The 14434-nt window shown below is 39.4% G+C and overlaps 1 protein-coding gene across 5 annotated transcripts in view; it reads right to left on the bottom strand.

Moving 5' to 3' along the window:
• Positions 1–14434, bottom strand: part of ptprz1a (protein tyrosine phosphatase receptor type Z1a) — a 122974-nt gene that overhangs the window by 95388 nt on the left and 13152 nt on the right. For 4 of the 5 annotated variants that reach the window (XM_017305392.1, XM_017305393.1, XM_017305394.1 and 1 more), the window contains exons 2-4: positions 4245–4322; positions 3417–3596; positions 2781–2932 (exon numbers count right to left, since the gene is read on the bottom strand). In XM_017305392.1, the coding sequence (XP_017160881.1) occupies positions 2781–2932; positions 3417–3596; positions 4245–4322 (410 nt within the window). The remainder of the gene's footprint in view (positions 1–2780; positions 2933–3416; positions 3597–4244; positions 4323–14434) is intronic. The other variant, XM_008410944.2, reaches the window with a different exon arrangement.

Raw genomic sequence — 14434 nt, 5'->3', positions numbered from 1 at the left:
GAAAAGTGGGTAAATGAAAAATAGATTAATGAAAAAAGGGAAATTGAGAAATTGATAATATGAAAAATAAATAAATGAAAAAATGGGTTAATGAAAAAGCTAAATTATTTATTTAACAAATTATTTATTTATTWMACTCATTTTCTTCATTTTTTGATTTATTTTACTCATTTTTTATTTATTTCACCCATTTATTTATTTATTTAATTTTGGCTGAAATGGCTCTCCATACTACGGGGTTTAGAGTCGGCGTTCAACTATAAACCTAGAGGTTCGAGTCCTTGTCAAACGGTGTTTTTGACTAAAGTCCCTGAGGGTTAGAATCCCAGTTAAACAACGTTTAACTGAAGTCCTAAAAGGGGAGCTGGTTTTAATGTTTTTATCTGTTTTTAAATCTCTTTCTCTTTCTCACTGTTTATTTAATGTCATATGCTGTTTTTATTTTAATTATCTAAAGCACTTTGAAATGTCTTGCTGCTGAAATGTGCTAGACAAATAAAATTTGATTGATTGATTGATTAAAAAGAGGTCTAGTAAAGAGCTTAAATACATTAAAATGCTAATTACTCCGTCTTCGATTTTATGCTTTAAGATTTGCTTAAAGCATAAACTCCACAGAGAGGCTCCCCTCCTTGCGGGTTACTCCCATCTAATCCTGCTAAATCCAGTTACCTCCTTGTTGTCCCTGGTCCTTGTGAATTTTTTGTTCTGCTCTGGCTCGCTGTGTTCCCAGTATCCACCATGATTTTAAATTTATTGTTCTTTACCCTTTCATTAAAATCCACAAAATTTACTCGATGCCTTCGCCTGCTGCATTTGGGTCCTTCTACACAAACACATCAAAACTTTGCCATTTGTGAAAATATTGAAATGTGTTTTAAAACATTCAATTCTAACAAAAAGTCAAGAGAAGAAAATGCCCATCAGTAGCTGCATTAAATGAACTGAACTTATAAAGGTCTTTTCTAGTCACACTGACCACTCACAACATTTACACAATGGCGCTGTTCACCCAATCATAGCACAAACACACACACAGGCATAGACTAATACACCTAGGTCAGTGGTCAACTGGGCTACGTGCTTTGCCCAGAAGTAAATTTATATAGTGGGAAATAGTTTAATAAAAAATAGCTTTGCAGTCAACAGGAGACATGGTAAATGATCCGTACCAAAAGAAGTAGTAGTGACGTTGAATCAGGTCCTAGTTCACTGTCATTATGTGCCTGATCTGTTTTCACTGGACACCAGCATGGATTGCGCTACATTATTTTGTTATCTGTCATTTTGATTGATGGGGTGGAAAAAAAAAACATTGATGGAACTTGAATTACGAATGACTCCTCAACTGTGGTTTGAAACAGTCTCACAACTTCCTCCTGGTGCACATGGAGTTGTACAGTCACCTGTGAGCAGTGACGGGCAGTAGGGCATTAAAAGTAATAAGTAACTTCCACGCAAGCAGATTTCAATACGAAACTGTGACTTTGTGAACATCTTATGACAATCACATATAAGCGTCCGTTGTCATAGTAGCAGACAGAGTAGATCAGCAATAGACAACATGACATGTGGGAGAGTGCAGCAAAACTATGCAGCATGGAAATACCGACATTAGTTAACATCCGCTGTTCACTCTGCGTAGGAAGAAAACTCATCTCCAGCACAAAATTTCACTTTAAATATGAACAAGAACCTAGTAGGATGCAGAAATCCCTCACAGAGCCTCTCTACAAACTTTACCACTGCTGGTAGCACATCCAGTTCTATCTGTTACAGCTTTCCTGGTGTTTTTTCACCTACTAAAAACATATTTTAGCAGGTGAAAAATCTATTTTCACCTGGCAAACAGGTGAAAATAGATTCTTTAAAACTCATTACTCTGCACTTCAACTTTTAAGAGATGGAAATTTTACTAATTCGCTGTATTTACATCTATTCAAATGAAGGAATACAAGTACAAATATAATTGTACATAGTTCTTTAAATATGAGGCTGTTGCATCTCATAACATTTTTGATAATGCAATGTGCATGAAGTTCAAAGAGCAAAACAAATTACGTTTTAAAAAGAGATGGTTTCATTTGATTAAATGTTACATGAAGGATGAAAGGAACTAGGCTGAAAAGTATATGGGTAGTATAAATTGTGTATTGTTTTTTGGTTACTAAGTAATGTATTTGAATAATAAAATAACTAATTACTTTTGAAAATAAGTAATCAGTAAAGTAACTTGATTACTTAATCACTATTAAGTAACTAATTGCTATTTCCAAGTAACTTGACCAACACTGCTTGTGGTCAATGAAATGTCTGGGAACATTTCTCCAAGTGATCAGAAGTCAGTCAGACTCTCAGAAGGAGGGAGGGGTGTCCTGATCTCACAAACTCTTGCTTCAGTGGGAGAAAATCCTGCGGCACATGCTCCTTCTGCACTGGTTATTCTGCTTCCTGTAGTGGTCACAGACGCTCATAAGCATCCTGTCCAGAACTCTCCAGTGCACTGCCAGAGTCCAGATAGCAAGATTAATTGAGTGTCCAGGTCAGAGATGATGCTCTGATGGTAAATTTTGATTTCTTGACCTCTGTAACATACTCTGTACATAAAGTTGAAAATTTCAGCTTGTTTGCATCAGGTGATCAGGGGTAAAAATTGTAATCTGTCAAAATGACAGATCGTCATCAGATTTTTCATCACTGTTTAAACCAGTCAAAGATGGAATATATTCGGTTAACTCGAACCCTTCAGCACACTTGAGTCTTCATGAGTTAGATCTTACCTCTAAAGGATATTTGACTCCGTTTAGACTATGCTCCGAACCCTCTGAGGAGGCATTGCAGCGCCCCCAATGGAAGGTGATGCGCCCAACTTTGAACTTTGACCTGAGACCTCCTCCACTGACGTAGAAGTCTCCATCCACATTGACTGCCACTGACAGTAGAAAAGACCAAGATGTCACCTGCATGTGGGATGTGTGAGGCGGAAAGTCATGGAGTCCAGGCTCTAATTTAAATTTTACACCAGAGACAACTTTGTGGTCAAAGTTCATAAAACCTTTGAAAAAAATACATTGGTTGTGCCAATTATTAGATGTACCAAAAACAAATATTCTCCTAGTCCTATTTATCATTACAAACAGTACTAAAAAGCTTTAATATACTGTATTCTATATAGTTTGACATGGGTTGCATTCTGGTTGTCAGATAGAGGGCTGTCATTACATAAAATAAAGGGATATACACTGGGATACACATATGCAGGATGTAGCAGTATATATGGCCCCCACGTATCTGCTGGCTCCAACGTCAGGCCACTGTGACATCTCTGCAACCTAAATGGCAGGAGACTGACAAACAATAATACAACACACCCCTTCATGTTACTTAGAGATAATTTCCTTTGTGAATGCTCATACCTGTCTTGCCATCATTCTTGATGGTTGTGCTGTCAGTTGTCATACTCTCAAAACCATCAAACCTCAGCTTCTGGTACTGCAGCTTGACTGGAGCCAGGTCCTCATTGATGTTGATGGGAGACTGCTTTGCACTGCTGCATAAAGGAAATTTCTTGGCCCAGTGTTTTTGGTTTAATCCTCCTGTAAGGCATACAGAAACATTTTGTTGAAGTGTATATTTGACCATCTCCTTTCTATCACTGAAATAGCCTTGCCAGCATGCCTAGGTGGGCCCCATGTGGGGAAAAGGAGGGCAAACCAGATGGGTCCCATATGGGTTTGTCCACGTGTTCCACGGTGGCCCCACATGGGTTTGTCCATATAGGGCCACAGCCCTCATGGGCCCTACATGGTGGTGGGCCCACATGGGTTTGTCCATTTAGGGCCCATGTGGGGCCACCGTGGAACCTGTGGACAAACCCATATGGGACCCATATACCAGCCCTCCTTTCCCCCACATGGGGCCCACCTAGGCATTCTGGCAGGGAGGAAACCTGACAAATGATAAAATAAGGAAACTATTGTGTGAAACTAGACACTCCAGTCATGTGGTAGCACATGCTCTGTTTAGAAAAATAATAAGAATAAGTAAAAACATTTTGTATTGAGCAAACCTTTTGTCTTCAATCAGGCAATAAACAATTTTTAGTATGAACATGGTTGACCATGTAACCCAATGTCTTGTGTGGATAATTTGCACAGCAGCAAACAGAAGCAATAAGATATATAACAGCAGCAAAACATAATAGACTGCCATATGTTTTTTTATATTCTTCATAAGAAACTTACCTGCATATGACCAGTCAATGTCCTCTGCTAACTTGCGTTGATTTCTGTATGTATAACCTCCAGCTGCATCCAGAACAGAAAGAAACACTATCAACACTAGAATGAGTAGTGTGCTTCAAAATTTTTTTCTTTTTTTTTAAGGTTTTGTTGGCTCTAGTGTCCTTTATTTGAGAGCAATTTGACAGGAAACAGGGTAACGAGAGAGGGGGAAAAACATGTCGCCAGGCAAAGAATCGAACCTGCAACCACCTAATGACCCACATATTGAGGACTAAAGCCTTAATATGTGGGCCGTGCTTTGCTCCTGCGCCACCACAGCACCATTTCAAGACTTTTGAATTATTTGCTTAGTTGAAATGGACATGATGCAATAAAATGCAATAAAAATGGATCTACTGGCAGCAGCAAGGAGTTCACTATATCATTTTTTTATGACTCATGTCCTTTTAGTGTTAAAAATGCCATCCATATATTTTCTGTAGACCCTTGTCCCTAGTGGGGTCACGAGGATTGCTGGTGCCTATTTCCAGTGAATGTTTCTGGTGAAGGGTGGGGGAGGGGAGGTACATCCTGGACAGGTCACCAGTCTGTTGCAGGGCAACACAGAGACAGACGGGATGCACACACACACACACACACTCTCACCTAGGAAGAATTTAGCATGACAATCATGTTTTTGGACAGTGGGAGGAAGCCGGAGTACCCGGAGAGAACCCACACAGGAACCCACAATATTTTATACCTTAATTGACTAAACAGTAAACAAAAAAACTTTTCAAAAAATAAAACTGATTCCTACAAAAATACTGACAATGAAGTTATCCAAAATAAAATAAGTGATTGCATATATGTTGACTCCCTTTAAAGAGGCTGACCTAATTCAGCAGTGGTCCAAGGCTAGACTAGAATTTGAGAAAAGGCACGTGGGAGACTCCATGGTCAGGTGAAAGAAAACTTTTGCTGGAGCTTTTTGACGGCCAAACACACCATCCCTACAGGTGGTGGTGGTAGCATCATGCTGTGGGGATGCTTCTCAGCAGCAGGCCCTAGAAGACTTGTAAAGGTAGAAAAGATGGAAAATCTATTTTCCAGTGAGACAACAAGCCAAGCAACCAGCTAAAGCTACACAGAGATGTTTGAAGACAAAAGGTAGAGGTTCTGGAATGGCCCAGAGAAAGCCAAAACACCGACCCAAATAGGGCTGTGTAATAATATCAATTTTGCGATATATATCAATATTTTCTTTCCTAGAAAAAAAATCAATATTCCTCCACAAGTATCGTAACATTCAACTGTCACCTTGCTCACTCACTGCTTGCTTTGCCGAGAGAGTGATTCGGTCATCAGGCTTTATTTACTTTACAAATGCATGGAAGCTACAGTTTGTACCGTTTCAATTAAAAGAAACATGTTTTCTCACCACTTCTTTTATTCATTTTGTCCAGCTGTTGACTTTAAGTCTGTGTCCATGTCCAACCAGAGCCAGGTATTGTGTAGTTGGTGCTTTTAATTTTCTTTTAGTTTTCAGTTAAATTAATTCAGTCACAAAATGTCACCAAAATCACTATGTCCCTCTAAAACAGGGGTGTCAAACTCCAGTCCTCGAGCGCCGGTGTCCTGCAACTTTTAGATGTGCCTCTGCTGCACCACACCTGAATAGAATAATTAGGTCATTAGCAAGGCTCTGGAGAACKTATCTACACAAAGAGGATGTAATTAAGTCATTTCATTCCAGTGTTTTGTACCTGTGGCACATCTAAACACTGCAGGACAGCGGCCCTTGAGGACTGGAGTTTGACACCCCTGCTCTAAAATCTTTCAGAAAATCGCAAAAGTGTATTGAACTGTATCATTTGCTGAATATCGCAATATTTATAGTATTGTGAGCAGAATATCGTGTATCGTACCATATCGTGAGATTATTGTATCACTACAGCCCTAGACCCAACAGAACTTTTGTGGCAGGACTTAAAAAGGGCTGTTCACAGCCAATGTTCCCTCTAAGCTGCGTGCCTGCGCAATCGCGCTCTGCTCGCAAAGTCTCAGCGCACAAGAAAATCTATGCAGCGCATAAAATAAAATCCACCATAAACGTATTAATTAATATCTAATATTAGACCGAATCTAATATATTAAATTAGACCAATAATGTCTTATTCCGTACCATTTTTCAATGTAACGCAGTGAGTGACAGATGTTCAGCCAATGATACGATACGGTTTAATTATGCTATGGAGCCAATCATAGCTCTGGTAGCTCTATGTGTCCTGCCCATACGCGCCGTGCAGGTTAGCTTGCTAACAACAGTGCGGCGGAGTTAAGAAACGCAACTCCTTATCATGGCGAAGTAAATGGGCAGCGACACATCCGCTCACCAAGACAAAGTAAAAAAGAAATGCGGTTCTTTTAGGATGGAATGGCTGTCTGAGTATGTGCAAATAGAAGAACAAGCGGTGAAACTGGGTGAGATTTTTTCTTTTTCGAGTGAGAAAGGTCTACTCTGCAAGACATGCAGCGAAGCCAAAGTACCAAGTGAGTTTTCAGTGGGAAAAGTGTGGACTGAATGGAAGTTGGACCACCTCAAGCGTCACATTCAGCAGAAAAGTCATTTGAAAGCTGTTGGAATTGTACAAAGACTCAAGATGGGACAGGGGATTGGTACATTATTGTGGGAGAGCGCAAAAGACAGAGAGCAAAGAAACGAACTGTCACACAAAAGAAAATCTGACCCAGAGCAAGTCAAAATTCTCATTGACAATATTTTACTTACCATCAAAATGAATGCATCAATGCTGTCAGTTCAACAAATCCACAATCACATGGCAAAGTATGCGAGTATACCAGAAAGCTTTTAATAAGCCATGTAACTTGCTATGATTTTGAACGGGTGTGATGTGTGTGGTTACAGCGTGCACATCTGATGTTGCTCACAGTGATCCTCAGTGTGCTCAGGGAGCTTTTGTGTATGCCCAGACACATGAAAAATTAGAGGGAACATTGTTCACAGCTGATCCCCACCAAACTGACAGTTTGAACAGTTCAGCAGGAAGAATGGAGGAAATCTGCAGCATGCAGTTGAGCAGCCTGAGCCCTGTCCACACCGACTCCCTGCTGGCATTAAAGCTATCTTGCTAAATACTGACTGGAAGGATGTTAACATTTATGCAGTCACTTATTTTATGTTACACATTTTTATTTGCAATTAGAAGGCTTTTATTGCAAATCTTTTCAAGAACTAAATTAAATTGTTCAAGATTAATTAGCAAAATCCATAAAACAATAAAACATCCAAAAAAGGTCAATTTTTTTATAGGCTCTATCATTGAGTAGCCCTGCAGTGGACTGGTGATCGAGACCTCAATAGATGTAAGCATGTAAAATGATGGATGGATGGGTGGAAGTATCATTGAATATTCTAGAGCTGCTGGAGATATCAGCACTGTTTCTCCAAAGAGAACATTGGAATAGAATGTAATCTCAACTCCAAATCCAAAGTAATATCCTGAAATAAATAGATTCATAATCAAAATCAATCATATTGGCCAAGATTGTGTTTACTAAAACGACTTCAGTTTTCAAATGTAAACAACACTTAATTGAAATTGGTTTCAAACGTACACCAGCAGAAATCTACCATATATCCACTTTGATTTGATGATCAAAGTGGATAATCAAATCCACTTTAATTAATTTTGTGGTATAGAAACCTGGCTGCAGCAGGAGGATTATGTTTGATAACTTGTGAGTGTATTTATAATTTAAATGCTTAGATTAAAACTGAATATTTTAATTCAACATTCATCAGTTTCAACTTTGAATACACTGCATGCATTTGTTGTTTTTCTGTCATTTGCTCTTTTCTGACCTTAATGGAGACGTAGTTTTAAGATACTTGCATTGCTTATGTGATTTTGTTTTTAATCACACCCAGAGATGTCATCTCCTATATTAAATAGAATTTTGTTTTAAAAGGAAATTGCTTGGCAGAAGCTTGAATTAAACTGGAAAATGGTGTTGTATTGAATTGTTTCATATGGGAAAAACTAAACAAGATAGACTGCACTGCCATAGCGTTACCATTATAATGTACAGGAATAAAGGTCCAGACTGCACTCAGATTAACCTATCTTACTCTCCCAGTCTTAGCGGCTGGTATTTAGACACACTACCCCCACCCTGCTCAGACTCTTGTCTCCTTGGCATCTGGGGAACAGGGGCAGATATTTGGGTGGATGACTGGTGTGACAGAAAGGAGGGGCTAGTTGTTACACATTCTGCTGCAAGCACCAGTTGTCACCCTAAAAGCCTGTGGATGTCCGGGCTCTCTGAGGGCTAAGCTAATCCTCTTATTCATCGTCCAACTGGGGTCTGTGGGGCTCCCACAGACCAGAGGGCAAGGAACGCCACACTCCGCTGAATGAATACACTGACATAGTTATGGCCTTTTCTCTCTAAAGAGATAATATGCAAGAACTTTCCATAGATTGTGATGGTTTGATTTTTTATTCTCAACCACCACCAAAACCCAAACTTCAACCCTGCCATTACACTTTACTTTGTTCATGCAAAATGAGCATTTGTCTTCTCCTCTGTTGAAAGATTAATTTTGAATCAGCTAGGGGTCTAAGGAATCATCCATGCTCCTTGAGGGGGCCTACAGCCTATCCAAGCAAGTCAAGTTTATTTGGTTTGCACATTTCAGCAACAAGACAGTTCAAAGTGTTTTACATCATAAAAACATCATACAGTAACCAATTATGAAACAAGCAATAAACATTACCTGGACATTTACCAGGAATTGTCCAATTCCATTGTCCTGTAATAACAAACTTGTATTTGTGATCAATTGAATCTTCAAGCTTTAGCCTGTGAACTAACATGATTCATGTTGTGTCCTTGTAGGTTAGCTTGTAGATATTTCAATGTTTTAAATCTGAGAACATGGTTCTTAGCAAGAAAAAGATGGACTGCCATATCCAGTTTGAGGTCAGGTATTTAGTTCAGGAAGAGGAGTTTGAATATCACTTTGTCTTGTCAAGGTTGGATGGATGGATGGATGGAGGCCTAGTCTGTCATAGTGCAGGTGTGAGGGTTCTTACCAGCCAGAGAGACGCTGAATGGATTTCAAAAATAGTTAAACAATGAAGAATTGGGCCCAAAACTGAGGTCAGCATAACAAACTATAACTCAGGTAGTAACACAAAGAACTCAAGCACAAAACTGACCTAACAAACAAGACAATGAGGGGAGCTTAAATAGTGGCTGATCAGACCACAGCTGACACACGAGAGGTAATTAAACATACAAGAACTTAAACTAGTCAATACAATACCAAATCTTTAAATTAAATAAACACTATTACAATGAAACTGCCAAATAGAAGAAACATTAAAGAAATGGTCAAATTAAACTAAAGAAAACCAAATTTCCTTGTCCCCTGGCAAACAAATGGAATGACCCGCTGAGGAGGTTTGCCAGCCATATAAGGACATCAATTAGCTGGAGCTCTTCTTCTGTGACCCTCCAAAGGAAACTGGCAACTCAAAACAAAGAAATGAATTTGTTGCATTTAACACAAATATAAAGAACTGACAAAGTTAACTAAATGTGTGCACTGCAAATAGTCAACTAAAGAGGCAGGCTAATAAAAATAATTTTAAAAAATAAAAATCTAAACTATTCACTAATTAATATCTAAACTAATGTTAAGGATGAACAAAAAACAATTACCGTATTTTCCGCACTATTAGGCACATCAAATTTGTTCTGTACTCTCTTATTACACATCCACATTTGTAATGAAGTGGTCCCTGAGTACTTTATATAGTAGGTTGCCCCAGTCATTGTTTCACTCATGGTGTTGGTGTTGCAATATTGTGCCCAACTGCTTTCTGGGTAGCACAGACCAACCGACACGCTGCCGCCGCAGTCTCTGTCTCTCTTCCCCCTCCCCCTACCCCTGCCTCCTGGCTTTAAATGTATTATCAAACTTTATTAACAAATCATCGTTCTGACAACTATCATCTTCTTCTACGGGGGAAAATGAAGTCGGCGGCTGCCTACCGTAGTTGCTCGACCTGTTGTGGCTAAATATTGGTCCATATATAAGGCACACCGGATTATAAGGCGAACCTAAAAATTGAAGATTTTTAGGTGCACCTTATAGTGCACAAAATACAGTACCATGCAGGTCTGTGTGACAGTAGGGTCAGCTGTCACAGCAGGTGATGCTGTAGTCTGAGTTGGGGAGTGTTGCTGTGGGTTTCCCTGATACTCTCTCAGCCCAGTCTTGGATAAGCAGAAGACAATGAATGGATGTTGACTGCTTAACTGAGTTTAATCACTTAAAGGAGTTTAGTTCTTGTAAACTGCCTAAGTATCATGTTATTTTTATGTATTTGGTCAAACCTCTGTCTCTGCAATTCAAATTAAATGGAGATTCTATACAAGTGAAAAGATGAACATAAGGAATTCCACAACTTATTACTAAATAAGAAAATATGATTTCCATATATTCTACATATTTTAAGCATTTCTAAACCATCACGAACAGAACCATGATAAGCAGTTCACATGCAAACACAGTCAAAAACGTCCTGTTTTTTCATTTTCACACCTGAGAGGTTTTACAGACACTGTGGTCCATAACCAGCCTTGTTCTATCCTTTACTTCATCCAGAGGGTTTGGCAACTCAGGTATTAGAAACATTTGCTTCCTGGAGGTGCAGACTGTTGAGGTTTTAAATTTTACCCAGTCGCTAACTTTTGCCTGGGACGTAAATTTTACTCAAGCATTAACTTTTGCCCATGATGTATGTAATGTGAGAGTTTGACGCTTACTGCCTGCACCTTAAACAACCACCCTCCACTGCAGAGACAATCCGAACAAGGCAGTTGTTGATGTTAATTCAATATTTGGAACCGTGGCCAATACGGACTGAATGGCTTCCTTCACTTCCTCCACTGCCATTAATAAAACTACAGACATACTACAATTCTAAAATAGTGCASAAAATCAACATCATTGTCCACAACTTCTCCTTCTGTTCATATTGGGAGAATCAATGAACAGAATATATGTGCAGAATATGGACTGGAAGCCCTGAGATCAAAGTGGGGAACACCCCCAAAGGTGGTGGAGAATGACCGAGCTAAGATCCTGTGGGACTTCCAGATCCAGACAGACAGAATGGTAATGGAGAACCAACCGGACATTGTGGTGGTGGATAAAGAACAGAGGAAATCCGTTGTGGTGGTATTTAACTATAGGTAATACAGATTGGCCACTAGCGGAACAAGTCAGCGTCGGACCGGGGGGCGGGGCCAATGACCGGGCCCCTCACGTGTATCACCTGCGCTGCTGGAAACTGTTAAGGGGGGTGGTGCACGGTTTGGGCTGTGTTTCTCGTTTCATTTTTACCCAGGAAGCACATTGGCTAAACCATGAGTCAAACAGTCACTGGGACTGACTACTATATATTCCATTGAGGGACAGTCACTTTAACATTACATACACCTTTCTGAACCGGCGAGGGCGCACTTTCTCCATCTATAATCAGACATTAAAGTGACTTGAATGATTCCTCCCTCCCTGGCAGTTCCAGACCCGGGCCCCCATGGGCACCCATCCGGGCCCATAGCTCCGTGCCTGAGATTGGCAATTCGTTAGATGAAAACTGAAACTTTGAATGCCTGCTGGAAAAAAAACTGGCCAGAGGCAGCGCAAAACCCGACCGGAGGCTCGCTTGACGAGATCCATCGCTCTGCCGTAGTTACAGCTGTGAATCTCGCGGTAAGGTTGGAGGAGATGAAATGTTCCAAACGGTTGTCTGAAATGATAAAAMCTCTTTCTTTATACTTATAAAAGTGCTCCAGCTGGTTTATTTAGACCATTCAAAGAACCAGTTCAAAGAAGGGGCACACCTATCCATTTGAATTCAGTTGGTAGGTGTGTCCACTCTTCTAAAGTTACAGGTAATTGTATGCACAGTCTTGTGTCTTTTGGTCTAGGTCTTTCTTATAAAGAGCGTGTGTTGTTGCAGAGGTCAGACTAAAGTCTAAAACAAACAATGACATTGATACTGCATTACCACATACAGGCCAGATCCAGCTACGCCTCACTGTGGAGGCAGCAAAATGTTTAAAGATGAAGAATGAGCCAGAAAACATTAAATCAAAGGTTTCAATCTCAAGTTGTGATAAGTACAGCTTATTACCAATACAATCAACATTTTATGAAAATAACTCTTGTAAAGGAWGATACATGATGCATTTCAGTTGTGAAATAGAGGTTTGAGTCTAGAGGATCAAAAGGGAACCTCTAAAGCTACAGTGATTGTGAATCACAGCTGACCTCTGTAAGGTCAAAACATCAGCTAGTGATTCATCACAGGCCCTAAAAATGTTTAGAGTGTACACCTAGTTCTTCCTCAAACTTCTACTGTCGGACCACCTTGAAGAAATCAAAGGATATTGCCACAGAGCTGCAGGCAGACACATGAAAACTTTGCTCCTCTGAACCCCTGAAAAACAGCAAAACTGCAACAAGCAGCAACACAAGGGAGATTGTTCCGCAGAGAACTTAACTCATCATCAGCCGAGGCTCCAGGGCTGAGCTTCAGAGTCTCTCATGCTTCTCTTTTAACTATAAATGGCAGAAAATATAAGTTGTGGGTTGTCTACCGGCTAAGTCTACACCCTAAAAGGAAGAGGAGACATGAGAGAAACAGAGCTGCGGAAGATGGTTTTGGCCCAAATTAAAACAGAACAGACCACAAGCAGCTTACTGCCTCTGTGAAATCAAAGTAAAAGCTGAAAAGATCAGCTTTAGTAAGTCACCCATTTCATGCTGTATGATGCTGTGCTTGTTCCGTTGTAGTTGGTGTTGTTGGTTTAGTCTCGTTTTTCTGTTTATAGTTTATTTTGTTAATTGATGAAGTTCCTTCTAATTTTAGATTTTCTAAGACCCTAATCTGCTGACAGACATAGCCAGCTCCTTCATTCTTCAGGATCTGTAGATATTATAATATAATTAGATTACATGCAAAGTGGAACCTATTGAGACGTGTATTAAAAATGTAACTTCTGACAAAGTGTTTAAATGTTCAAAATAAGAATGCCTATGAGTAGAAGAACTAGCACATGTTTTTGACCTGAAACTGTCAGGTTTTGTGAGGATCCGCTGTAAAAAGTCCTTTCGAGTCCTGCTACAAATTTTCTATAATATTTAGACCTGGACTTTGACTGGGCCACTCCAGAACATCAAAACTGTTGTCTTGCTATAAAATAAATGTTCCCTGAAACATATTAATATGTTTTCAGTATTACACACAGACAGTTTTTGGATAGTCCAAGTGGGACTATTTGTTGTGGTGCTGGACAGCTGTCTGTCAGTTTCTTCATCATTTTGAATTAACGATAGGATTGTCCCTGGATGTGGATTTTCAGATCCAGTATTTACCTCCATATTTGCTTCAGTCAAATCTTCATTTCTGTCATTGCAGTTTTTTTGGAGAAGTTTGTCTTAGTCCTTGGTGGATCACAGAGGCAGCTTTTACTAATTAAGCTTGTAGATTAGAAAATTAAATAACAATTTGTAGTCTTAAAATTTTTAATAACCCATCATGTGGTTTAGCAGGCCAGAAAATCAAGCAGAAATCCTCCCTTTCCTAAATTTAAAGTAATCCAGTTGTCAGGGTAGGTAATATAAAAGTAACTACTCAAAGTGTGCAAATCACATAGATATACAAAAGGCAAAACTAGCAATAGATGACTTAAGCGAGAGGCCAAGAGAAGCAAATGCATCCCTTTATCTTCTGTCCTAACTAATGTCAAACAGAGGACATCTCCTGTCAACACAAAGCACTTCATTCATGCTGCTAATCCCCAAAGGAAATCCATCATCAAGGTATTTGCTCTGCGTGTGCTTATGTTGCTATGTATCAAAAATAACATTCATTGCTTAATAACTTTCTGAGTAGATTAATAAGCAAATTAACAACAAGACCAGATTAATTCATGTTTAAATCAAGGACGCATAAAAAATTTGACATGATTTAAGAACTAAACCATTCTTTAGTAAAATAACTGTGATTCAGTTGTTTGACCAACACTAATGCTCTCATTAGGTTAGAGGAACCGCACCAGTGGGCAAAACCAATAAGAGTCCATTTTAATCCAATCAAACTGCT

The sequence above is a fragment of the Poecilia reticulata genome, linkage group LG6, assembly GCF_000633615.1.
Source record: "Poecilia reticulata strain Guanapo linkage group LG6, Guppy_female_1.0+MT, whole genome shotgun sequence".
Lineage (NCBI taxonomy): Eukaryota > Metazoa > Chordata > Actinopteri > Cyprinodontiformes > Poeciliidae > Poecilia > Poecilia reticulata.
This window is presented reverse-complemented; position numbering and strand designations above follow the sequence as displayed.